The sequence below is a fragment of the Drosophila rhopaloa genome, unplaced genomic scaffold (genome assembly GCF_018152115.1).
Source record: "Drosophila rhopaloa isolate 14029-0021.01 unplaced genomic scaffold, ASM1815211v1 contig_178, whole genome shotgun sequence".
Classification (NCBI taxonomy): Eukaryota; Metazoa; Arthropoda; class Insecta; order Diptera; family Drosophilidae; genus Drosophila; species Drosophila rhopaloa.
This window is the reverse complement of record NW_025335059.1, coordinates 4,336,913-4,361,014: the sequence shown is the minus strand read 5'-3', so window position 1 is coordinate 4,361,014 and position 24,102 is coordinate 4,336,913. Positions and strand designations below refer to the sequence as shown.

Below are 24,102 nucleotides of genomic sequence, written 5' to 3'. Positions count from 1 at the left end.
ACCCCTTTGCCGTTATTTTCTTTTAAGAAATATTTAGTTGTTTCTATGCAGTTTTATCACGTTATTCTTTACTTGCATCACTCATACGCCGTGTATCACTCACATGTCGGCTATCAGTCATAGATATAACTCATTCGACCAGTGGCCCCATACTGGTTTGCCCACTTGTGGTAATGATCGTATGTCAGCGATTTGCTGATTTCTCTAGCTCTTTAGCAACTTGACATCTTGAATATGACTGCGACTGGAGGGAATTGCCGTCCTTGGGTGGCAAATTTCTTTGTCATCGTTCCGATCCGTAATGTGGTCAAGTCTTTGTTGTCTACGAAAGACAGACACTTGTCGCGTCGCTGCAGGAAATGTAAAGTGCATATTTGCATAGAGCTCTCTGGCGGCAGTTAAACCATCCACGAGTCGCCCCCGCCGAGTGAATATTGTAGTGAATCATAGCGCACATCATCCCGTCATCCCGGGCCCATTCACACCGACAGTAACTGTTACACGCGAATCCACGGATAACTTAGCAGCGGAAACTAAACTGCAAATTAGCATGTTAACAAAATAGCCAGTTACTGCCGGTCTGTCTGACTGTGTGTCCATTTGTCCGGGGTGTTAACAGCCGCCCCACGGCAAACTCACAACTTACACCAGCTAATCAACGAGAAAGCTAATGGAAATGGGAAATATCTCACTGAGCAAAACGGAGGATGAGCGAGGGTGATGGACGCGATCACGCAATCTGGAGCAAAGTTTTTGCGGCCAGTGTCGTTTTATTGCCGGAATTGATGTCAAAGGTGCTGCTTGCTGATCACATCGTAGAATTTCGGTTAAGGCAAATTCCCACATAACGTCACATCATTCTGTATACAGAATGCAATAGCATTTGCAATGATTTTCTTTGTTATTTTGATGTTAAGTTTTTTTTATTATTGTACCAGCTCATAAAACCAAAATATAAATGATATTTGTAAATATGGTGTAATTTTTTTTAGTAATATTTGTCTACACATTTGTTTCATTTGTGATATGAATATGGTTTTAAGGATTTCAAAAAGATTAAAATAAAAAGTATTTCTAGAAATCTGGTAAATATATATTGAAATAAACATATAAAGGATAAATTGAACCTGGCTTCTTTTCAAAAACTTTTCTTAAAATATTGTTCTCAATTTTTTGTATTCAAAAATCTACTTAAATTGTTAGATTGAATTTTGTGTGAATTTATTAGGCCTTATTTTTTTTAAATTGCGGAGACAATGACAAGTCATTCATCAACATAAATTCAAATTTCTGCTGCCGCGCTCGAAAATGTCAAGCAAAATATTTAGCGTTTATTGAGGCTCTGGACCGGCGGAGATCAGCGGGATGCTGGAACCTCTCTTTCTTCATCTGGAATCTTGCACCAGTGACACAGTTTCCCTCTCTCTATCTGCTGTCTATATCTATCTTGCTCTCGCACTTCATTTTGATTGAGGCGATTTGCGGACTCAATTTGTTTTTATGTAGCATTTTCATTTCGCTCATTTTCCTCTACTTTTTCGCACTAATCAGTTTCAATTTTTATTTTTTTTGCTGCTTTTATTCTTGCCATTAAATGTGGGTGCAGGGGTGGTAAAACTTATCAAGTACACGTTCGCTATCGCGCTGCTATTTATACCCCATAGTTGTTGATTAAGTAATTAATGCCGTGCCGCTTGTCGAATGCTTAACCGGGTAATTGGTCTGATTCACAATTAAGACAACTTATTCAGGTGTTGCTCTTTGTGTTTCTGAGAGATTGTGATCTGTAGTTTACTCTGCAGGAGATTGTCTTTATCCCATGGATCAGCCAATCAATCCCGTAGGCCATAATTCATACGCCAGTCGAGTGTCCGTTGTCCGTTGTCCGGTACCTCAATTGGTCATTTATCAAAGCTTCTTCTCAACAAAGAAAACATTGTTCGCGACTTGGGTACGATGAACTGGAAAGAAAAGATTGGATTGTCGTGGGTAGCGGGTCGGGGAGGCACTCAGGGAGATAAAGACGCGAATAAAAGCAAAAAAGTAAGAAAATGCTTTCCGGCAGCATTCGACGTGTGTCATTCATGAGCACAATACAAAAAAGCCAAAAGAAAAAACCATGACAATATAAACCAAATGAAAATAATAGGCGAAAACGTAATGCCAAAATGGTAGACGGGCAAAAAGTACAATTCACAGAACCCACAACTTTAAACCTGAAATCGAAGCTTTGTTTGCTTTAAAATCTCGAACAGTCAATGACATTGCCCAGACGAAAACAAATATCAAATGAAATAAAGCCAAATAAACCCAAGTAAAAACAAAAATCGAATAATGTAAAGACATAAAATACAAGCGAAACGCGCCCCTCGATTGCTTATAAACATTTAAAAATACCTTCAACACGAGAACAACAATAAAATGTCAACTTATTTTTAACAAACAATGCGAACATGCCATGCAAGATGTCAAGTGCATGCAAATCAAATTGAAAAGATGCGGGTTTCTAAGGGTAATGCGGAGGTTCTGATCAGATCAATTTGACTGGTAAATCGACAGTCATGACATCGTTAGTCACTCAAAGACTCATTTCTAATGCTGATCACCTTTGGTAAATATAAGTAATATTCCGGATGATCTACGTGATGAGGTTGATGATTTATTTATGGCACTTGGGAAGCGCTGACCAAATACGGAAATAAATTCGGAAATGTTCTCGGAACTTATGTACCTATTATTAATGGAATTTTTATGGGATATTATATTTTGTGTTAAGTGGAAGATTATTTCACGAGAGGCTATACAAATTACGGCAAGAAATGACGTAGAACCAATATCACTTTTGTTTTATTAAAATTGTCATTAAAATTGTGGATGCATGACGTATAAATAAATTCTTAAAAGAATGACTTTTAAAACTTGATATAGTTAAATTTTTAATGAAACACAATATGTAATTCTTTTCCCTTACCATTTATTTGATAAGCTTGAGTTTCCTTTGTAATTCATTTGCGTTTTATTTATGTTAACCCATAACCAAGTCATTAAAAAGGTCTTGAATTGCGTTAACTGTCTGTTCGACTTGCCTGATAAAAGCTGCCCTCGTCTTGTCACCCAGTAAACCCCCTCCTTCAATTTCACATGTAATGAAATTTGCATTAAGCAACAAAACGAATGTTTTGAATTATTAATTAAGAAATTAATCGCGCGTTGCCGACGACTATGAATCCGAACTTGGCCTCTCAGACATTCCAGGCCATGCGCTTTCATTTTTCAATTGTAGAGTTTATCACATTAAATATTGTTATACTAGAGGCGCTTTAAAAACAAATTGACTTCTAACTTTATTAGCAAATGATAAAAATTGTACATTTGTATGTGCATTTTTTTTTTTAAGTTTCCGTTTTACCATTAAAATACAATTTTGTTTAATATAATGTGAACCTTAAAGAAAGGCTATACATTAAATTAAATATTATATGAATGCTTTTCGAAATATTACTCTTAAATGCTTTAATGTAATGTATATTCAAATTTATATATTGGCTTTTGCTTATTAGTGGTCAAGGATTTTAATCAGCGGGTGCCATTGTCTGGTAATCAGTGGCTGGGCAAAGTTTTGGTGCATCTGTCCACCGCATCCCAAGTCTTTGTCCATTGTGCAGCTCCGACCCGTAGAGTCAAGTCATCCGGTTGTCTGCTTAGTCAGCCACATTTGCATATCTATTCACACCCCACCAAGCCGGATATCATACACTCCATATATTGTTGATGATGCACCCGTGCTCCAAGATCACCCAACTCCACCCAACTCTGCCCAGCCTCGCTGATTTGACCAGATGAGTGAGCAGTGCCAACAAAAGATGTTCGGAGTGCGTAATCTCTTTCTCCGCACGGGGCATTACCGAGCAGAAATTAATCAGGAAATAAATTATTTATACTCATACTCCCATATACACTCTGGACTTTGTCTTGTGCTGCCAAAAACGTTAAAAAAAATTGTATTTCTCGGGTTGCCTGACTGTTTTGTGACAGTGCAAAAAAAGTAAAACGAAAACTGAAATCCAATTTCCTTTATGGCTTAGTTTAACTCGATTATAATGGTCATTACATCTGACTTTGCTCAAAATGAGGGAGATACAGAGAATTTCCTTTGAAAATCGCACAAGAGAAAACTTTAATTTTGATGTCTTTCCTTTCCACTTTTCATCGGACATTTGGCCCATGCATGTATTTTCTCCCATTTTCATTTGCTTTTATTTCATTTTCCATTATACAACTTTTGTTTTCTACTTGATTGCATTTTACTTTTGATTTTTCTGCTTCGCTTTCCAGGCCTTGCAAAGAAAATCTCTTGGCGTGAAATTGTTTTCTCGCTTAGATTTCGATGATCGATTGTTCAGTGCATTGGAAATGCATTCAGTTTCGAGTTTTTTCATTTTTTGGCCAAAGTTAAGAGGAAACTAAAATTGTGCTTATAAATTGCTCATTTTATATTTATAAGATTGTATTTTTTATGGTTATTATTTATTGTTTTCGGGTGCTTCATAATTTTTTGCTTAACATTTTAAATAATTACTTTAATAATTATTTACTAGTATTTCCACTATTATATATATAATTGCTAAAATATATCAATTTTTTTGATTTTGTTACTAGAATTACTTCTTTGTGTTTTATCTTAGTTACGTACTTCTTTGTATTATTCCTGGTTTCAATTTGTATTGCAATCCGTTACTCATCTATTGATTGCAAAGGGTTATCATTTTGTTTACACTTGTTCCTTTTTCTTTTACAAAGATGATTCAGTTTAAATATAATATAACGTAGATGCAATCCCTTTATCAGTATCACAGCAAATTCAATGTGTTATTACGCCGTAATATAATCCCCTTCTTACTTTATCGATTTTGTGCTAATCCCGGATGTTTTCTCCTCCACATTGCAGACTCTGCTCGCTGACAATAACACGCCTGTCCATCCTGACCCCTCTGCCGGGTGACACCACCTCGCTGTCGCTGGCGGTGAAGATGCAGAGTTCCAAGCGGACGCTGCGCAGCCATGAGATTCCCATCAATGGGTCTGCACTGACCTCCTCCGCATCCCTGCAGGGCAACTCCCCGATGTCGGTGGTTGGAGGAGCTGGTGGCACCCCGGGAAGTGGTGGCACTGGAGGCGGACTGGGCGTGGCTGTGCCCTTGACGGAAACCGAGCTGGACTTGCACTTCAGTCTGCAGTATCCGCACTTTATCAAGAGAGATGGCAATAGGTAGGTGTTGGATTATACTAAATGTGTTTGACATATATTTAAGTACCATGTTTCTTAGTAGACTGGTTATTTTGCTGCAACGCCGCAAGAAATACAAATCACGCACTATTCTGGGCTACAAAACGCTGGCCGAGGGCATCATCCGTATGGACGCGGTGCTCCAAAAGTCGATGGACATGATCATTGAGCTGACCGCTTCCGGGAAAAATGGTCGGCCGGGCACCGTGGTCGCATGTCTGCGCGCCGAACGCGTCTCTTCCATTCCAGTTGACCATGACAATAAGAACAACAACAGCGTCCTGCTGGCAGGTGAGCTTCCCCACTTGAAATGCATAAATAACTGCCAGACTATCTTAAAACAGGGATTAGGATTGTGAGAACGATTTAATTGTTTTAAACAGAGCTAAAATTACAGTCAAAGAAAATATACTAAATTATTCTTAAGTGATTGCAGAAACTTGTTTTTAATCCTGTAGAAGCAGATTACTAATTAAAAATAAGATATCATAAATTTTTGTTGATTATCTTAACACTTCCGAACTAAGTCAGATTGGGTTCAAAGTTTTTGTTTTACTGTCCCATGACACAGGTCCCGTGTCTGATGGACTAACCACATCGATGAGCATTCCCTGAACCGAACAGTGCTAAAGACTTTATTGCCAAATCCATAAAGCACAAATAAATGGACCCACGAGTCCCAGGCCCAGTCAAGATTAGAGAAGTGCTAATGACGCAAACTGGGCAATTAATGACCCAAGTGGGGGATGCTGAGGAGGCAGGAGATTGGAGCACCGACTGCTCCACTCCATGACGGATGAGTGTCTGTCCCGAGATGATCAGATGATGCTCCCAATTTGAGCTGATGTTTATGGTAATTGCTTGTGAAACAATTCAAGGGGGACGAATCAGAGTGATGTGGCTAAGAGTGACGTCAGCGCACGCATTTCAGAATTTATGCCATGAATTTCCCCACGGTTGTGTAAAGGCCCCCACATGGCAACAGAAGCCTCATCCATGGCAATCTAATTGAAATTATTTTTCAGCTATTTCTGTTTGACAAGAGAATGGCGTGCGAACCGAAAAGAGCGCGCTCCGTCGAGAGGAAATTCAATTATGAAAATAGCGCTGAGCGAGTGGAAAACTCATTTACCATGCGGTTTCCCATCGGCAACATCTGGTGGTTCTAAAAAAAAAATAGTAGGGAATGGGAAAAGGAGTGGCCATTTAAGATGAGATGGAAAAGGGCACCGAGTGCTCCTGTGGAAGTAGTTAAGCTTTTGAGCCCTTCTTGAGGGGATGGAATAGAGGGATTTTCAGTGTTCTCACGTCATTCGGTCAGGGCCAAGGTAAAGGTCAACCCCGGAGCTCACCTCTAACCAGTCCGGGCTGATGAAATATGTATGACATGCAAAATTGAATCTTTGCAACGTGATTTTTCGGTGCAAACTCTCGCAGTTTCTAATGGCAAACGGATCGCAGGCATGGGGGCTGCAAAACTAGAAGGTAAAAGCATTAAATTAGCATACCCTTGCGAAGGGTAATATTATATTGTTCCTCCATTGAACCTTATGTGGAAGAAAATGTTTCTATTCCATCAGTTTACTATTCTTGCAAATTTGAAACTCATTTATAAATTTGCTATATAAATGGCCAGTTTATTATTTCGATTTTTACATTACATTCGGGAAAAATACTTATTTAAACAGCTTTAGAAAAACTTACAATGATTTATGAATTATTATAATAATAGTGAATAACATTTAGTACACGAACCGTGTTGATTATATATCAGGATACTCCCACTTTCGGTTTCATAACCCCAAATTGCTCTCACTTCCAAAACGACTACCGTAAATCAACTCCATTAGGCATAAATCATGCCGTTGTCACTATTCGTTTCGGACACTTTTGGCGCACCCGAGTATTGGCTGGGGATATCCCTGCTCGGGGGCTGGGTACAATGGACTGGTGGCCATCAGAAGTTGGCCACTTGGCAGTGGGCCAAGGCACGAGAGTTTGGCTCCCGTGTTCAATCCATTCGTTGGCAGTGACAGTCAGCCCCATATAGTGAGGGTCAGCACTTGAACCCGAGCTAAATGAACTTAGTTATGGCCAAGGGGGTGAAGGGGAGGACATATAGACACAGACAGCTCTGTTGAATTACTTTGGGTCTCGCTTTCTAATTTGCAAAAATGGAATTCAAAAGCAGAACAGAGAGCATGGGCAATGCGAGGAAAACCTTTTTGCCTCAACCTCAATTTGGTGTATTGATTTTCTCTTTATGCGGTCCGGCCTCCAAAAACGCTGCTGATGGCATTCTGTTCTTGTTTTCGGAAAACGCTCGGGAGGAAATTCCAAAATGCACTGGGGAAAATGTCTATTGAATAACTAATTATTGTTTTCAAATTAATACCTATGTTTTTGAATTATTTGTTTTTTTTCATTGAGAACTTACTTCTCATCTTGTTTGCAAAACTTGAACTGCGTACTACCGTTTAAACAACCTTTTATTTGTAATCCAAGAAGATTTTGCTTGCTTTTTTTTCTTTTATCATTTCTACCATAACTGAGTTGAGTAAATAACCAAATTTGGAACAATCTGGATGACAATATGGAACTGATAGCATATTTTTTCCGTGTGGGGTGGGTGTGAGCCTGATTGCCGCAGGGCTGTTTGCTGTTGCCGTCGCTGCTTGTTGAATATGCCTCGCCCGGCGCACCTCGCACCGATCCGCCCACTTAGTCAACCCCGTCCAGGCAGCACCACCCACTCCGCACCCGTTCGCATCCATGCCCGCAGGTGCCAGGCCGAGTCAGGCACCATTAGCAGTCGGACGCTCCTTCAGCGAACAGCAAAAGCGGCGGAACTTGTTTGTGGGTGGATTTTAAAGCGGGGTGTTGGTATTATGAATTTTCCATGGCCCATAACGGGCATAAGCTGGGGGCGGCAACCAAAAAAACAAGACCCCTGTGTAAATTGGTAACACAGTACCCTAGTTTTCTCGAATTTGAATGGACTTAAAAGGAATTGTTTTAATGAATATGTATACGTACTGCCTGGTTAAGTACCCATAAATGTTTTATGACGGTCTTAATCAAAGTGTTTTGCTTATTTATTTTGCATGGCAGTAACACTTCGAGCGAACTTAAACAGTTTTAGTGCCTCTTGAAAACCATTAAAAACTCAAAGAGATTATAGCAATGTGTCGTTCTAGTACTCATTTTTAAAAAACTCTGCTTAAATTAAATATTTTCAATTTTTTCAAAGTGAATATATATTTTCAAGGAAATGTAGTAAACAAATTAACCTTATATTAAATCGAAATTGTATTTTTAATTATTTTTCGATCTCTGTTAATCCTTAGATTGCTCTTGATTCTTTGGTAAATTAATGAAGTCCATAAATAACTTTGAAGAGCAAACAAATCAATCAAAAAACTTGTAATGCCTGGCCCATCTGTGCCATATCCCTTCGATTAAGGTCTTATAATTTATGTAGAGGATAAAGCCACGCCTACGTCCTGCCTAGCCTCCGGCTCCTGCATCCTCTTCTTCGTCGTATTCTTGTTCTGCTGATGCTTCTGCTGATGACAGCTCTGACAGCTTTTTTTTTGTTTTTGCTGTTGCCACAACGACAGGAATTAAGTCATTTGTCCTTGAGTGCCAGAGATAAACGCTGTGCAGAAGTGACATGGAACAAGAGAATGGGAGGGCTGAAAAGTAGGGTGATCGGCAGGCTGTTCGGGGCCTCTAATGACCGTACAGCCACCCCTATATATAGTGTTCTCACCACCCCCACTCACTGTTTTTTGCGCACCCAACCATTGAGTGGTTAATGGCGAAATGCGTAAATTATGTCGAGAGTTTCCGCATTGTTCACTTCCACGCTGCTGCTGTTGCTTTTCCCCTCCCCTCTTGTTATTATCTGCTGCAGCCTCCAACCTCCACCCACACACCCGCCACATTGGCTGTCATCTAATGACAAGATTCGTGTGCTGGCCAAGGTCAAACCAATGTATTGCCTTCTTGTGCCAGTTTTGTATTCCTCTTGGCTTGTTTACCCGGCTCTTGATTCTTGGTTCAAGGATGTATTGTGTTTTTGCAATAACACATTTATTTTAATACTTTTTGTTTGCCTAGCTTATGTTTATTAGTTGTATACAATATGTATGTAGGTCGTGTGTCAGTCAGAATACTTACATTGTGAAATATTCCCAATTTTATAATCAGCAATCAATATAAAACTCTATCTCCGCAGTTAGAAATGTTGTGTTCACTATTGTCTCTGTGTTTTAATATACTATAAATTATTTTAAATGGAAATATTTCCCAACTTGTGTTGGTCCATATTGTTAACTAAAATATCATGAATCTAAGTGCCGAAAAAAAAATTGAATTACATTTTTTGGTGGCTAGTCTCCGTAGCTGTTGTTGTGGTTAATCCGACTCCCGCATGGATATAGAGAGCACAGACACTAAATCAATGTCGCTCGTCGCTTTTCAATACGGTTTTCATTACTCATACGCAGCGTGGCACCACCAGAGCGTGGGATGAATGTGCGTTGTGGTGAGGTGGAAATGGGCATCCGAATGGTTTGCGGGGTGGGGTGATAGAGAGGCTGAGGTGAACTGTGCTGAATCGAGGGCTTTGCCCATGACACATCTTCCATAGCTTTCGGCAACACTTTGTCTGCCATTATTGTCTCTCTCTTCGCCTTTGTTTACTTGTTTTGCCTTGCTCCCATGTGAAAAACACTTTTCGTGGAAATTCCTTGGTCCGAAGTGTGTGTGTGTGTTCTATTCACTCGCCTTCGTGGAAACGTATGTTGAAGCTAGAGTCCCCAGACAGAGAAAAGGTCATTAAAGTGTTTAAGAATTGCATGCAATTATAAAGGAATAGCAACTGAAAGAATGGAAAACAGGAAAACAATGCCAGGGCGACGTCATTAACTTGTCTGCGTAATTGCAACAACGAAGACCAACAAAATAATTGCCCTCAAGTAGGAAACTTCTATTTTCTTTTTTTTCCTTTACCAACACGCGAGGGGGCAAAGATAAATATGGGGGCCGGAGTAATAGTCAATAAGCTGGAATGCAGCTTCTGCTTTGGCCCCAATTAATCATCACCGCCAGCAGTTTTTCTCAGCCACTCTATCCCTGTCTACCTCTCCGTTTACCTTTCTGCCCGCTTTTTAATCATTCTTGTACTTATCACTTAACGGCTTTGAGGCTGACAAAAGTTACACTTAACCGGAGTTTGCTCTGCACCCACACAACCAGAATGGGAACCATAACTCAGCCACATCCACTAGCACCGCCCAGCACGCGATAGATACTCAGATAGCAGTTGAGGAGCGAGAGACCGGGAGACGTACCGCCACCAACACCCACCAACCAACCCACCCACTTACCGTCTTTCTCTTTCAATTCTCACGGCAGACAACAGACTACAGAAACCGGCCGGTAAATAGCTTTGGCTAAATGATAACGACGGCAAAACATGCGAGCAAATAAACAAACAAAACAAGTAGCAGCGTTGTAGTTAATAACCTCGAATATTAAAATACCTATGGTACATAAATGAGTCTTTAAAATATAAGTATTATAGAACAAAATATCAGTTTTGCCTCTTAAGAACGAAAACAATTCAATGATTTTTTTTTACAAATATATACAAAATTGTAAAAATACCCACTCGGACTTTGTCAGATTGTAAACCTGCCTGCACCTTATCCTTGCAACCCAATAATATATATAATAAATGTTTATATAAATTATAGATAAAGTTGACTAATAAAAATGGTATATTTTTAAAACAAAAAATGCTAAGCCCATTTTATCGATTACCAAGAAAATATTGATAAGGGTTGGTATCTAAGAAATATTTTCATTCAATTTTAGTGCATCATTTTAAAAACAATACACACACATATGTAATTTAACAAATGCCGTTAAATCCGCATATTCTTGTAATCATCGAATACTGGGTACAAAAAACAGATGATAATCATAATTGAAACGGACTGCAAATGGGAGTGGAACTGGTAGCCGGTTTTTGAAAATGAAGTGGAAACGGTATGAATTGGGAGTGGGAACGAGAATGGGAGTGGGAATCGGAGTGCAACAAGTGACATCAGAAAGGCGATGACACAAATCTTATCGCAAACAATGTACTTGTCCGATATAAGCAAGTGTGTGAAGAGCTCTCTATATTCTCTATATAAACTAGTTCACACGATCAAAAACACGCTCCATAATTCTAGATCAACAGGAACTGCTGCGTACACTGTATAGCTCCAAGTACCAGATATATACATATATGTAATATAATAACTCAAGCACTTATGATTCATTTCACGTTCGGTAAAAAATGCATATTGGAAAACTAGTTAACACGATCAAAAAGAAGAACTGCTCCATAAAGAGAAATAATTCGATTCAAATTCCAATATTCTTTATACATTCGACTCTGTAATCGATGAGCTGATTGAGTGGGTGGCATCTCGGTTCCCCTAAGTAATTCTCTACCTTCCCCTTGATTTCCACTTTACACCCACTTCTTATACTATAGTTTTAGTTCAATTGCCCGAATCGAAGCGTAAAAATAGCTTTAATGAGCATTTCCCATGCAGTGAGCTCTTGACACTTGTTTAGTAATGTCGAACAGCGAGTCATATATAGATAAGCCCACGTGTGTGTCGACGTGTGTTTAGATATAAAGGAATATATCCAACCGCGCTCTTGTTTGTCCCTCAATTGCTCCATATTGATTTGAGTATTTTCGATTGGTGCGCAAGTAGCTCATTTCTCCTTGCTTGAAGGTATTGTTGTTGGCGCCCGCTCTCTCCCACTCTCATTGCACTGGTGCAGCCAGAATTTCAAAATAAGAATAAGCTGTAAAAAGGCTAAAAATTAAGGTTATTTTATTAAGTAAGCGAAAAAACTAAACAAAATGGTGTTAACCTTTTTTATTTGGCCGAATCAATAAGTTTTATGGTCAGAAATTCTATCTGATATGTACAAAATATAAAATAATGATTTTCTCGGGTGATCGAGTAAAAAAATGCTATATCTAGCCTTAAACAAGCTAAAAGGGCAGCCTTTCACTCTACTCTCCCACTGGCCCCACTCTCCCGCGCTCTCTTTCACTCACCGCAAGTGCACAAAACGTGCGGAGCTTCAAGCAATTCATTCATTTCACTGAAAAGCGCTCGACGGCTCACACACTCGGTACTCGAAGAAGAGAAAGAAGCGGCAAAACAAAAAGCAAAATAATAATACGGCAGATGAACAGATAAATCGGGCGTAGTTAAAACCAAAACAACAGCAAAAGCTAAAAGGACAGTCAACCGTGCTATCGTGATTAATTTATGAAACAAAACAACGAAAAACGGTATGCATTTGGTTTAATCTTATAGAGTTCACGAAAAACGCAGTTAACTGTTAAAAGGTAGTGAAATGTTTACCGTTTTATTGGGAAGTTCATTGTGAACAATCCTACAAGTATCTGAAATTTTGTATCCGTGGTTTTACTTAAATAAATGAACAAAGATCTGATAATGTGAAAATAATTTTATTTCCGGAAGAAAAAGAGTTCTTAATCTGTGATTACGGCTTATAGAAAAATTAAATTCGGCTTCCGCTATTACATAGTTATAACTACTTAATCTTTTTTATCGGTTTATAAATATCGCTGAATTGAATATACCAATGTCAATGGCAATATATGTACATTTGTATTTGAATATTTAAAAACAAAATAGATTCTTAACGGTTTAGGCACTTAACCCATTTTTATTGTACAAAACAAACCTGTCACGAACTGAGACAGTTTATAACAACGCAAAAAGCAGCTTGCTTAAAGCGTTTATCTTAGTTTTAGGCAGCGATACGAGTTTACCATTACTTACCCAAAAAAAAATTAAATGTTAATCTCGTTCCGCAGATCGCGTTGCTGAGTACTCCGACGAGGACGAAGAGGCCGAGTTCAGCTCAGGCGAATTCAACGACGAGGCCAACGAACTGGGCCTGATCCGGGGCTACGATCCCAAGGATCCGCGGGACTACAACCATCCGGCCAAGCATGATATGCGAAAGTATCGCAATAAGCTGCAACGCTCTGGAATCGAGGACTGCGCTTTAGTGGGTCACCATCCCGGCAGCATCCAGCACCATCATCCCGGCGTGGTCGTCGACAGCGATAGTGAGTTCGAGATGAAGGACAAAAACTCGTCACGGGCCAAGTTTAGCCGGGTGAGTCAATCGAATCGTGTAATCCCGGCCAGTTGTTCCGCGTGGCACCCGAAAAACTGTCTCTCTTACCCATAATATTTTCATTATGGGCCGATATAATTGCGCGACAACACGTCAGCAGGCGGGGTATTCGGTTTGCGGGCTCTAAAATTCATTATGCAAAGTGAATAAATATCATTTAGTAGCTATCTATATAGATTACAAGCACACATTCGCACATATAACAAAATAAGGGGCAGAACCATTCATTAAACGAGCTAGAAATAAAGACAAGAAACGGGGAGAATTGTTGTTTTGTTTTTGAACTTTTTAATCAGAGGGTAAAGAATGCAGAGATTAAATGGGTTGGCATAAGCATTTAAATATTCGCTTTTCGATATATAGTTAAAAAATCAAACAATATAAACTTTGCTAGAAACTCGGTATTAGTTTCCTGCCAATAACTAACTTCCTTATTAATCCTCTGCCATTGCCTTTTGAGTAATTTCCCAGAATTTAGCATACGCTAATCCATAAGGCATTTCCATATTAATCACATTTAGCCCACTCTAGTCATCGAAACTATGCTTAGCCTTGTCTTACATTGTTAGTACCTTGTTGCTACCTCCTCATTCTTGGTAAGGCATTTGCCAATTGCGAAATATTGTCAGTTCCTTGCTGCTAACCCAGATTCGCAGGCAGATACAAGATACACAAACCGACCCAAACAAAGACCCACAAACGGCGGGCAAATCAAATGAAATATGTATCAAAAATGTATCCCTATAGTATAGGATTAGAGTGGATGTATATATACTTATATTCGGGTTTGCCCCAAACAAGGTGGCCAAGAATTTCTGTAGCAAATAGTTGACAATTGTTGGGGCGGCGGCCTTGGCGTGTCGCTTACTCGACTCGATTTGCTTAGATTCGCCCATTGGCATACTTTTGATGCTATGACTATATCTCAGGGCTATATCGGGCCCGTGGATTGACAATATGTGTTTGGGTAGCGATCCAAGCAGAAAAGTTAAAGAATTTCCGCATGACAATAGATCGAAGTTGTATGACATTAAAAGGTCTAGAAATGATTTCAATAGTTATAATTATAATAATTATAATATCTCAAGTGAATATATTTAAATTGTTTGTTCTTCTCAATTGTTTTTTTTTCTTAGTATAATTAGAAAAATCCAATGCGTTATTTATGAGTTTTTCGTAGAAGTATGGGTACTAATCACAACGAGACAATTTTCTTGAGCTGCCGCTTAATTATTTAAATAGCGTCAGGCTTTGACTCGGCTCAGCTGTTTGGGCCAATTATGGACATTTTTCTTGTCCTCGTCCTCTTCTTTCATTTCCACGCACCTGGAAACATCCGTAGCACAGGTGTAAAATTAGCCTGCGGCTTTTATTGTCATAGCTCTTGCGTTTTTGTTGTTGCTGCCTTTTTATCGCAGGATCATTGTGAATGCCTGCCGTAGATAAAAACACGACTAATGACAGCCCCAGCACACAAAAATAAAACAAACAAAAGGAAACCGATGAGAGCTGGGCAATTAAAAAAGAACGATGCATAAATTTTAACTGCTCTCCAGTCATCATCGCTGTCGCAGTCCTTGAGATTTTGTTTAATGGCCTATAAGCAACTTTAGATTTGGCCAGAGGCAATTAAGCGCTATTAATAGGGAAAGGGGAATAGCGCTGATATGTGTTTTAAAAGATCTGGTTTTCATATAAAAACTCCATCCTACAGCTTTATATTCCAGTTAAACTAGTTATTCGGTTTCAATATTGAACTTAATGTCAAGGAAATGTATCCTTTATTGATATAAACATTTATTATTCAAGAAACAAAGCAGTGGTATTTATTGAATTGCGATGTTTCCTAAATAGATAGGTTAAATATTGAACTAATTATTTGCTCCTAGACTATTTAAAATTACTGGTTTTAAAACTTACTTTTAGTAAAGAATTTCAAATTCAAATTTAAGGTATGCATTAATTTACATCTATACAAACAGCTTAAAGTTTGTTTTGTTTATGAATGGAGAATAAGTTATGTTCATTGGTAGATTTTTGCTGTGCAATAACTCTCTCTCTTATATAGTTAAAATATTTATGCAATAAAAATTAGTGTTAATAATCATTTTTATACACCTTTTCCTATTCAGACGATTTCGCTGCAGCAGCGCAACTTCAAGCAGAAGATCGTGGCGCTGCTCAAGCGGTTCAAGGTGAGCGAGGAGCTGGAGGGGGAGTCCGGCCATCGGGGAACGGCGGCGCTGCGGGGAGAACGTGACCTGGATGCGCTCTTCCAGGAACTAGAGTCGCTCTCCTGCTGCGAGGGTGACGACTCCGGGCCGGACATGGATAGCATATCGGTGGGCTCCACGCCGAAGCCATCACTGCGGCCCTTCTTCACCAACTCCCGGATAATGCTCCACGATAACATCACTGGCAACGGTGGAGATCTGAATCAATTGTTGGGCGGCGGTTCCGGAACCGGAATCGCAACTGCTGGTGAGTACGGAGACAGAGCATTTAATGGCGGGTTGATGGGATTTGCATTTTTGTTGATGTGTTATTAACTGAAGTTTAACTTAACAACTTTTGCTCTATGAATTATATTTGGCTTCCTAATGCATTGCGTTGCATATGAGTTTGTGGGCGTTGCGTTACGTTGCGTTTGCCTTACGTAATTACATTGCTTTATACTGACACACACAGAATTCCTCAGAAATTCCGCTTGTCCGCTGTTTTTTTTAATTTAACACATTACAATATTTACTACTAAAATTAACTTTTGTTTCAATTATACAGTTTTCGGTAGAAATGAAATTGCTATGAACTGACGCTCTTTAAGAAATAGCTTTCACAAAAAAAAATAACAAAAAAACTTTTCTAGTAAGTTCCTGTCAATGGAAATGATAAATTAATTTTAAACTTACAAATTTTCCTGAAATATTTTTTATATATTTTTCAAGTGCGCCGGTTGTGTTTTTGTACACTATTTACGGCTGCCTGTTTGTCCGTTTGTCGGCTATTTTCCATTGTCAACAGTTTGGGTCAAGGTTGAAAAACACAAAAAAAATAAAGAAAAGTTGCGGAAAGGAATGTCACACACACAAATGCATACACAAAACAGCATATCCGCACACACACACAGTTGAGCAGGACAAATTGTTTCGCCTGGAAATTGGAGGCAGGGTGGTGGGACAGAGATGGAGACAGTTAATTGTTCTGTTGACCGTTAGTGTCATTGCCGCCCACTGAATAAAGTGGGCGCGGCCTTGCACTTTTTTCCAGACGAAACAGCAGCGCAACCATAACTTTTGTAGCTTTTGCTGAACTAACTTTCAACTGTGTTTCGTAGTTGTAAGTCAAGTATTTTCGACCCGAAAGGCTTACCTTAATTATAATACTTAAAACTATACTTAAACAACAACTCCAAAACAAACAACAAACAAACAGAAGATACATTTTGCATGGCTTGAACAAATCTCTCTTGCAGGCAACTCTGAGCGCCGATCATCGGATAAAAGCGACCAATTGACCAATTCATCTTACAATCTTGAAAATAACAAAAACCAAAAATGCATTCATTTAACAAACAATAACAATTCGGCAACAACACCAGGTCTGTGTACATTACAGCAAAATCGAAAAAAATACCCCAAATACCCCCGAATCAAAATTTATAGAAATACTACACATTACTTGCATACCACTTGATAACACCAAAATGAGACCACAAACAGTTGTGCGAATTCCATTGACTGCAATCCGTTGTCCAGTTTGTTTTTAAATAATCTCAATCAGATGCATCGTCCAATCAGAAACATTCCCAAATTTTTGTCCACCTCTTGATCTTAAAAGGGTGTACGCCTTCCTAAAATATTAAAAAAAAATATCCAAACATTAAAAGGTTTTACTTTAAGTTATAACTTTATTGTACAAAATACATACATTTTCCAGTTTATTGTGATGTTATAAATATACAAAATTTCGTAAGCTTCCTCCTTTGCTAAATACATATAATCAATTTACCTTATTTCCCTTTGACTACCGGTTCTAAGAAAATTATGTAGTAATATGAAGATAGCAATTCTCAGGATTAGAAGTAGCTTTTTTAATATTTCAAGGAAGCGTATACCCAAATCCCTTACTTTCTCCACACTCACGCACAGCCCACACACGCATACAGTTACAAAGCCACACAATGCCACAAATACACTGGAAATGTAAATGTATACTTTGTTTCTAACTTAGTTATTGCACCACACCGCTCTGCACCTTTGCATGCTTCAAAATGTCGGTTTGAATTAAGGGAAATCTTTGATATGTGCGTCAATTTCATTGATCGATTGTGTACAGTATACATAGTTGAGGTGCATGTTTGTGGGGTCTTAAAATAAACATTTCCGCCTTTCCCCCAAAAGAAGCCAATGTCCTTACATGTGTAAAATTGTGTGTGAGTATGTGGCATGACAATTGAACCTTCGACGCACTTGAAGCGGTTTTCCAATTAGCCCCGACATAGACGTCAGACCCCTGAGAACAACACCCTTAATCACAGTGCTATGCCACCAGTCCCGACCCATCCACTTGGTGAATTCTTGGATTTATTTGTTCCCCCGACTAGTTCCCCTTTTTTACTTTACCTTCACTTTCACTTTTTTTTCGTGTCGTGCGTTTTTTGATTAATCGGCACATGGCTTTGAAAATTCAAGCACGACGAGCCGGAAATTTCTGCCTCAGAAAAATATGGCCACTTCCCCCACCTTTATCCCACCCCATCATGGTCATAAAATAAAGAAAGCTTTAATTATTTTTTCGGTCCGCGTTTTTATTATTTATTTACACGGTGCTCCTTGGACTGGGAAACTCTTCGCAGGGGCGTTCTATTTCGGGACCCACTATTTGTGGCCGCCATTCAGTCTCACGATTCTGTTTATCTTGTCTTGTTTGGTCTCCGCATGTCTTGTGCCCCCAGTTTACACCCCCGTCATCAGACCCATTCCCTCACCTGGGGTCATATCGTAATGGTTGGATCTTTGGAAAAATGAGGAAGAACATACTCAAGCAATTAAAACAAAAGTGTTTATAAAAGGCTTTCCAGACTAACTCAAATACCACATTTTTAAAAGAAAGACAATATTAATCTGTTTTTCAAATAACAAACATGTTTACTTTATAACTATATCTATTGTTTTTAATCGAATGGCTTAAAAGATCATTAACTTAATCAATGCCTTGAAATAATAACCTTTAATTTTTCACTCTGCTGATAAAATGAATTACCAAAGAAATTTAAATAAGAAAATACTTTTTGGGCTTGAGCATTATTCGTAATTTTTCGAAAAAACCACCACTATGTAGACCCATACCCTAAACCTTTCATAACCTGACTTTACCGCTTTAACCATCGTCTTATCTCTTTTATGCTTCTCACAGATCGTGGGGGTAACGATAGTTCCGGCAATGAGGGGAATGCTGGCTATACGGATGGACAGAACTCCGATCCGCAGAACAGTCCGCCCAGGGACAAGGACTATATGCGCCTGCAGCAGATGCAGCAGCAGCAGTTGACCCCAGTGAGCTCGGTGGCAGCAAGTTTGGGAAGTGGCAGCGTGGTAACGCCCGCTCAGACAGAGAAGCGTTCGAGATTGTTCCGAACCTCCAGCAATACTCCAGGAATCACAGGAAGTGGAGGCAACAGTGCCAGTGCCATTAGCGCTTCAGGAGGCGGAAAAAGGAAGCACACCTTGAGCCTCAGCGCCGAGCCGAGATCCATGCTGGAGACTTGCCTCTCGCCCACCAACGTGGAGCCACGCAAGCTGCTGCTCGACCAGTTGAGTCGCGTGTTCGCCGGCGAGGACAGCGGCATTCCAGAGGTGGTGACCATCATCAGTCCGCCGGAGGCGCTGGGCGGCAGTGCGTTGCTGGCTAAGCTGGTCACGCTCTTTGCCAACTCCTTCAAACCGGCCTTCGTGCCGCAGAACACCGCCGAGGTTAAGGCGGTGCTGCAGGCGCTCATGGCCAAGATCCAGAAGTAGTAAGTATTTTGCATTCTACCATCCGATTGAAATAGCTAACGAGTTTTGTTGCCTCGCTCAGTTGTAACTCAAACGCCAAGCCACCGCACACGGTCAAGGTACTGCTGATTGGTGGAGATTGGCTGCAGGGAGCCACCCTGCGGCACTACGTGGAACTGATGGGAGTACGGCCCCCAGATTGGCTGAATCACCTGCGCTTCTACCTGGTGCCCGTGGGCGGCAGCAGCGGCAGTGTGGCGCGACACCTCAGCCAGATGGATCAGGCATATGCGGCTATGTTCGGGTCAGACAACTGGACGCAGTTGTGCGAGAGGTCGGCGGCCACAGCGGCAGCGGTTAGTGCCGTCACCACAGTTAATGCCACCGCCTTGACAACTAATCTGGCGGATGCTGCTGGCGTTGCCAAGTCGGATATCGCGGAGTTGGTGCAGCGCATCCAGCGCTATCTACTTGCGGCAGGTCCCTGCACCCAGATACCCATTGCCGAGGCAATGGTCAACTACAAGGACGAGGACTCGTGCCAGATATTTGTGCCGTTTGTTAGTGTAAGCAAAGATTCATATTAATTGTGTTTGAATGAGTAACCAATACTCGTTTCAACTTACAGGATGTGCGAATTGGCTATCTGGACACCCAGGCTTCGCTGGATCTTGAGGAGATTGCAGCTGGTTCCAGCGCGGCCGGCACTGGACTTGGCTCTGGATCCGCCTCCAGCTCAGCCATCCCCATTGGCAGCCAGAGTTCGCCGAATGTGCACGGCGTGGTGTCCGGTTCACCGCCGCAGCAGCAAAGCTTGGGACGCATCTCACCGCCCCTGCAGACGCCACCGTCATCCGCATCCTCGCATAGGGAGCGCAACACCAGCGAATCGCTGAGTACGCCATCCTCGCTGCAGCAGCAAACCTTCAGTGGAGCTCTTGCGGCAGCGGAGGCCGTGGAGTTGCAGGTGGACTACTGGCCACTGGTGAGGCCGGGCGAGGGGCACGCCAAGGATTCGAAGGGCGGCATGTCTAAGGGCAGTGACGCCGGCGGCAAGAATAGCATTAAGAGTACGTTTAGGAACCTGCAGGTGTGGCGACTGCCACAGCATGCACAGCAATTGGGTGATATGTTCAATGGACTGACTGTTAGTTTTGCCACCAAGGAGAAGAAGCAAAAGCAGAGTAAGTTGATCTTTTTTCAAGATTAAGATGGCCCACTCACTCACTCTTCTTGGCTTTCAGTTATGCGCTTGGGCAAGAAAAAGGATAAGGAGCGTGATCTCGAGAAGGAGCAATGTGTTGAGGGCGTTGCCCGTTTGATTTGCTCACCCAAGCAATCGCATCCAGTGCCACTAAGAGGTGAGTGATTCATATTCGCAGCAATAGCGGAGTTCCTCTAATTTCCGCTAATATTTTTCAGTGTACATCGATGGCACCGAATGGACGGGAGTCAAGTTCTTCCAAGTATCGTCGCAATGGCAAACGCACGTCAAGAACTTTCCCATTGCGCTTATTGGCTGCACTCCCATGTCCTGTGCTGAATTATCCTAGTCATTTTAACCCCAAGCTCACATGGGACACCCCAACTCCCAAAAACAACACACAGATAAACAGACACACACAAACTGAAATGTGCTTGGAGCAAGGGAGCCAATCACTTGCGCGGCAATAAATATTATAAAACTGAAAAGAATGATAATTTATTTATAATTAGTATTTGTAAATTTTTAGTTAATAAACCGTTAGCCTGTAACGATTATTTAAGTTAATTTCCACACGCATCTTGTGAATTTATCAGATACTTTCGACCCGCAATCAGACACAGACAGACAAACAGACACTACTAGCTTAACGATATGCTTAACGTAATTATAAACTCGTCAAAGATGAACAACGCGTATCAAAATATCCTGTACAAGAAGGTCTAGAACTAAAAACAAACTTTGTAGTTACCGTTTCAAAAATTTCCATGGACACGTTGCTCCTGCCTGTTGGCATGTCCTAGCATATATGTATACTCTCTAGACCGACAGTACCCAAGCAATCGGGAGCATTAGGCCCCATGATCTCAAAATCGTTGCTCCCGTCTGGCCAACTATCAAAAGTATCTAAGTGTTAGGAAGCATGCTAAAAACTTGACATATTTAACCAAACCCGTCGTCTATATACTACCTAAATCAGAAAAATATCTGTGTGTGAAATTATATACAATACATACTATATATAGTATATCTATCTAATCAACCATATACAAACCATGTGTACTACTCTTATTGTTGTGATTTTTGAAATTTCAAAGGCAGAAAAAGCGTAAATTTATACATGTATACATAAATCTATATACAGCAGGCACTAGCAGGAGACAGTTCGATATATCATTAATGTATATTATATTCTATTTCCCTTAAAATCCCAATCGTGTCCCCGTAGTTGTTGCGAACCGATTTAATACGAAAACTGCGTGTTTTCTCCCGTTTGAACTGAAAGATGGAAAGGGCTTTCGAGGTGGTGCGTTGATTGCGTTGCGAAGTGAAATACTGTAAGGCGTGTAATTTATAATTGTACTATTAAAAATATTAAAGTTAAATACGAAATGATCAAGACTCTTTATTGAACAAATGTAAGTAGGATCAGCGCACATGAAGCACCGGTTGTGGGAGCAAACCGTTAACTAGAATGGAGCGCTCGTTGAGGCCCAGAGGACCACTAACTCCACCCGGTGGCAGCAGAAAGTCATTATCCGGATAGCCCTTTGGCTGGGCAAACTCCAGAAGATTGGCATTGCTCTGGCTGAGCGTGTCCAGTGACCAAACTGCCAGGTTTCTGGTCTTGCCGTGACGAGCCAAGACATAGTACTGCGGAAAGATTACACATTAGTATTGGATATAAGCACGTGTCATTAAATACTTACCTGATCCTGTGTGTCCACCAGATAGCCCACAATCAAAGCCCAATGAGCTCGGTGACCGGATTTCAGGCAAGGCGCATGGTTGACATCAGCATCGTATCTTTGAGTAGAAAGTTACCATTGATTTAAGGATAACCCATAGGAATAAATACATATGGAAAGTATCATAACTTTGAGGTATGAGTTGTAACAGATTTCGGAATAATCTTTTGTATTTAAAAATAAGTTGTGATTGTGTTTAAAAGACTTTTATTAACCTATATAGATACAGCTTGTATAAATGCAGGTGATTTGATTTATAGCTGAACGTTGGGGACTTGCTAGCCCACCCGCATTGGTGGTGAGACTAGAATGACTCCATCGCCTCTAACGAAAAGCATGGGAATGGTGCGTTTAGCAGTCTTGTACACCTCCTCGTAGGTCTCCTCGTCGATCTCCACAGTGGTCACCGTCTCCTCTGCGTCGCCCAACACCATGTTCAGATGCTGATCAAAAGCCTGGGAAAAGGTTTTTCCTTGGGGATTACTGAAGTATTATAAGGTAAAGTAACTTACATGAAGACGCCCTCGCAGTTCCCGTTCGTTGCGCATTTTGACGTACACCTTCTCATCCAAACTTAATCGGATGAGATCCAGGGGCTCCTTCACCGGCAAAATTACCTGACTGAGCTGCAAATACGAGAATTAGGGTTGTTCTTTTTTGTTGTAAAATTTTACCATACCTGCTCTGATTCGTCGGCCATTTGTTAAAACAATTTTCACTTTTTTTTACTAATTGACTGCAAATTTTACAATATTTTGCAAAACTCAAAACGCCTGTTTATATTTTTTAGCAGAAAGTATGCGCGGTTTTTGCAACACTAGTAGGTTACAGTGTGCTGTTGCACGTTAATATGTGCTGTTAGACGCTAACAGCTTTTAAAATGCGGGAATTAACCGAAATTTAACTATGTTTAAAATTGGTTAAAAGGAATAATTTGTGAAAGGATACGGCACTAGTAGGCAGCCCCCGGCTTTTAGTAGCTCCTTGACTTTTTTGCAGTAGAGAGGGCCCACGTGTAGCTGACATGCGGCAGGTCCTGGCAAGTGCTTCCGGGTAAGTTTAAACAAATACTGAGCACTGAACAATTCTCCATTTAAGGTGTACTCATGTGCAATGGCATCCTTAAGAAGATCCTCTGCAGGGGGATGACCACCGAGCAACATGCTCAAGGCCGTCAATCCGCAGGTGGGGCCAACCTTAAGTAATATAATTATTTAATTTTTTAAACTAAGAAATAGCTCATTTTTAAACTCACCTGAAGTATACTCTTCACGGAGTAATATTGGCAGTGTTTTGGAGGAGCATCCTCAAACACCCGACTGAAGAAACATGCCTTTTGGACGTCCGGGTATTCCAAGGCCCAACTGCACTTATCGGTGGTTATATTGACCACAACAGATGGTTCACTTGCTGCAGCAGGTGCTCTAGGGCTGATCACCATGGGTGGTGGTGGCGGAGGAGGCGGGGACTCAGGTGAAATATGCGACATTCAAGATGATAAAATAAATAATCTTCACTAGTTAACAGGCAACAGGAGCAGCTGATTTTCCAGAAGAATGTTAAGTAACAGTGCAGTATTATCGATAATTAATACTCATTTACTTCCATCTC

The 24,102-nt window shown here is 40.6% G+C and overlaps 3 protein-coding genes across 3 annotated transcripts in view; 1 reads left to right on the top strand and 2 right to left on the bottom strand.

The window, feature by feature from the left end:
* The window catches only part of LOC108044126 (phosphofurin acidic cluster sorting protein 2), a 35,550-nt gene extending 14,341 nt beyond the window's left edge, over positions 1-21,209 (top strand). The window contains 10 exon segments of the mRNA XM_017123000.2: positions 4,949-5,269; positions 5,331-5,578; positions 13,215-13,522; positions 15,676-16,024; positions 17,016-17,141; positions 18,959-19,559; positions 19,622-20,105; positions 20,168-20,723; positions 20,784-20,900; positions 20,962-21,209. Coding sequence (XP_016978489.2) covers positions 4,949-5,269; positions 5,331-5,578; positions 13,215-13,522; positions 15,676-16,024; positions 17,016-17,141; positions 18,959-19,559; positions 19,622-20,105; positions 20,168-20,723; positions 20,784-20,900; positions 20,962-21,092 — 3,241 coding nt within the window. The 3' untranslated portion in view covers positions 21,093-21,209.
* A 914-nt stretch (positions 21,210-22,123) lies between these two features.
* Positions 22,124-24,074, bottom strand: LOC108044129 (UPF0692 protein CG33108). Its single transcript, XM_017123009.2, has 4 exons — positions 23,747-24,074; positions 23,440-23,687; positions 22,453-22,549; positions 22,124-22,396 (listed from the first exon to the last, which is right to left on the bottom strand). Exons 1-4 carry the CDS (start codon positions 23,978-23,980, stop codon positions 22,172-22,174), a joined length of 804 nt encoding a protein of 267 aa, XP_016978498.2. The 5' UTR covers positions 23,981-24,074; the 3' UTR covers positions 22,124-22,171.
* Positions 22,682-23,349, bottom strand: LOC108044133 (U6 snRNA-associated Sm-like protein LSm3). Its single transcript, XM_017123013.2, has 3 exons — positions 23,171-23,349; positions 23,004-23,117; positions 22,682-22,946 (listed from the first exon to the last, which is right to left on the bottom strand). The coding sequence occupies exons 1-3, from the start codon at positions 23,189-23,191 to the stop codon at positions 22,770-22,772; spliced, it is 312 nt and encodes a 103-aa protein (XP_016978502.1). The 5' UTR covers positions 23,192-23,349; the 3' UTR covers positions 22,682-22,769.
* Positions 24,075-24,102: the final 28 nt, after the last annotated feature.

Excerpts from the sequence above, each read along its gene's own strand:
- LOC108044129 (XM_017123009.2), bottom strand. The coding sequence starts at position 23,980 with ATGTCGCATATTTCACCTGAGTCCCCGCCTCCTCCGCCACCACCACCC. Across the intron at positions 22,550-23,439 it reads GGGGGCTGCCTACTAGTGCC|ATACGATGCTGATGTCAACC; the intron begins GTATCCTTTCAC and ends TTCTACTCAAAG. Across the intron at positions 22,397-22,452 it reads TGGTGGACACACAGGATCAG|TACTATGTCTTGGCTCGTCA; the intron begins GTAAGTATTTAA and ends ATCTTTCCGCAG.
- LOC108044133 (XM_017123013.2), bottom strand. The coding sequence starts at position 23,191 with ATGGCCGACGAATCAGAGCAG. Across the intron at positions 23,118-23,170 it reads TGGCCGACGAATCAGAGCAG|CTCAGTCAGGTAATTTTGCC; the intron begins GTATGGTAAAAT and ends TCGTATTTGCAG. Across the intron at positions 22,947-23,003 it reads AACTGCGAGGGCGTCTTCAT|GCTTTTGATCAGCATCTGAA; the intron begins GTAAGTTACTTT and ends ACCTTTTCCCAG.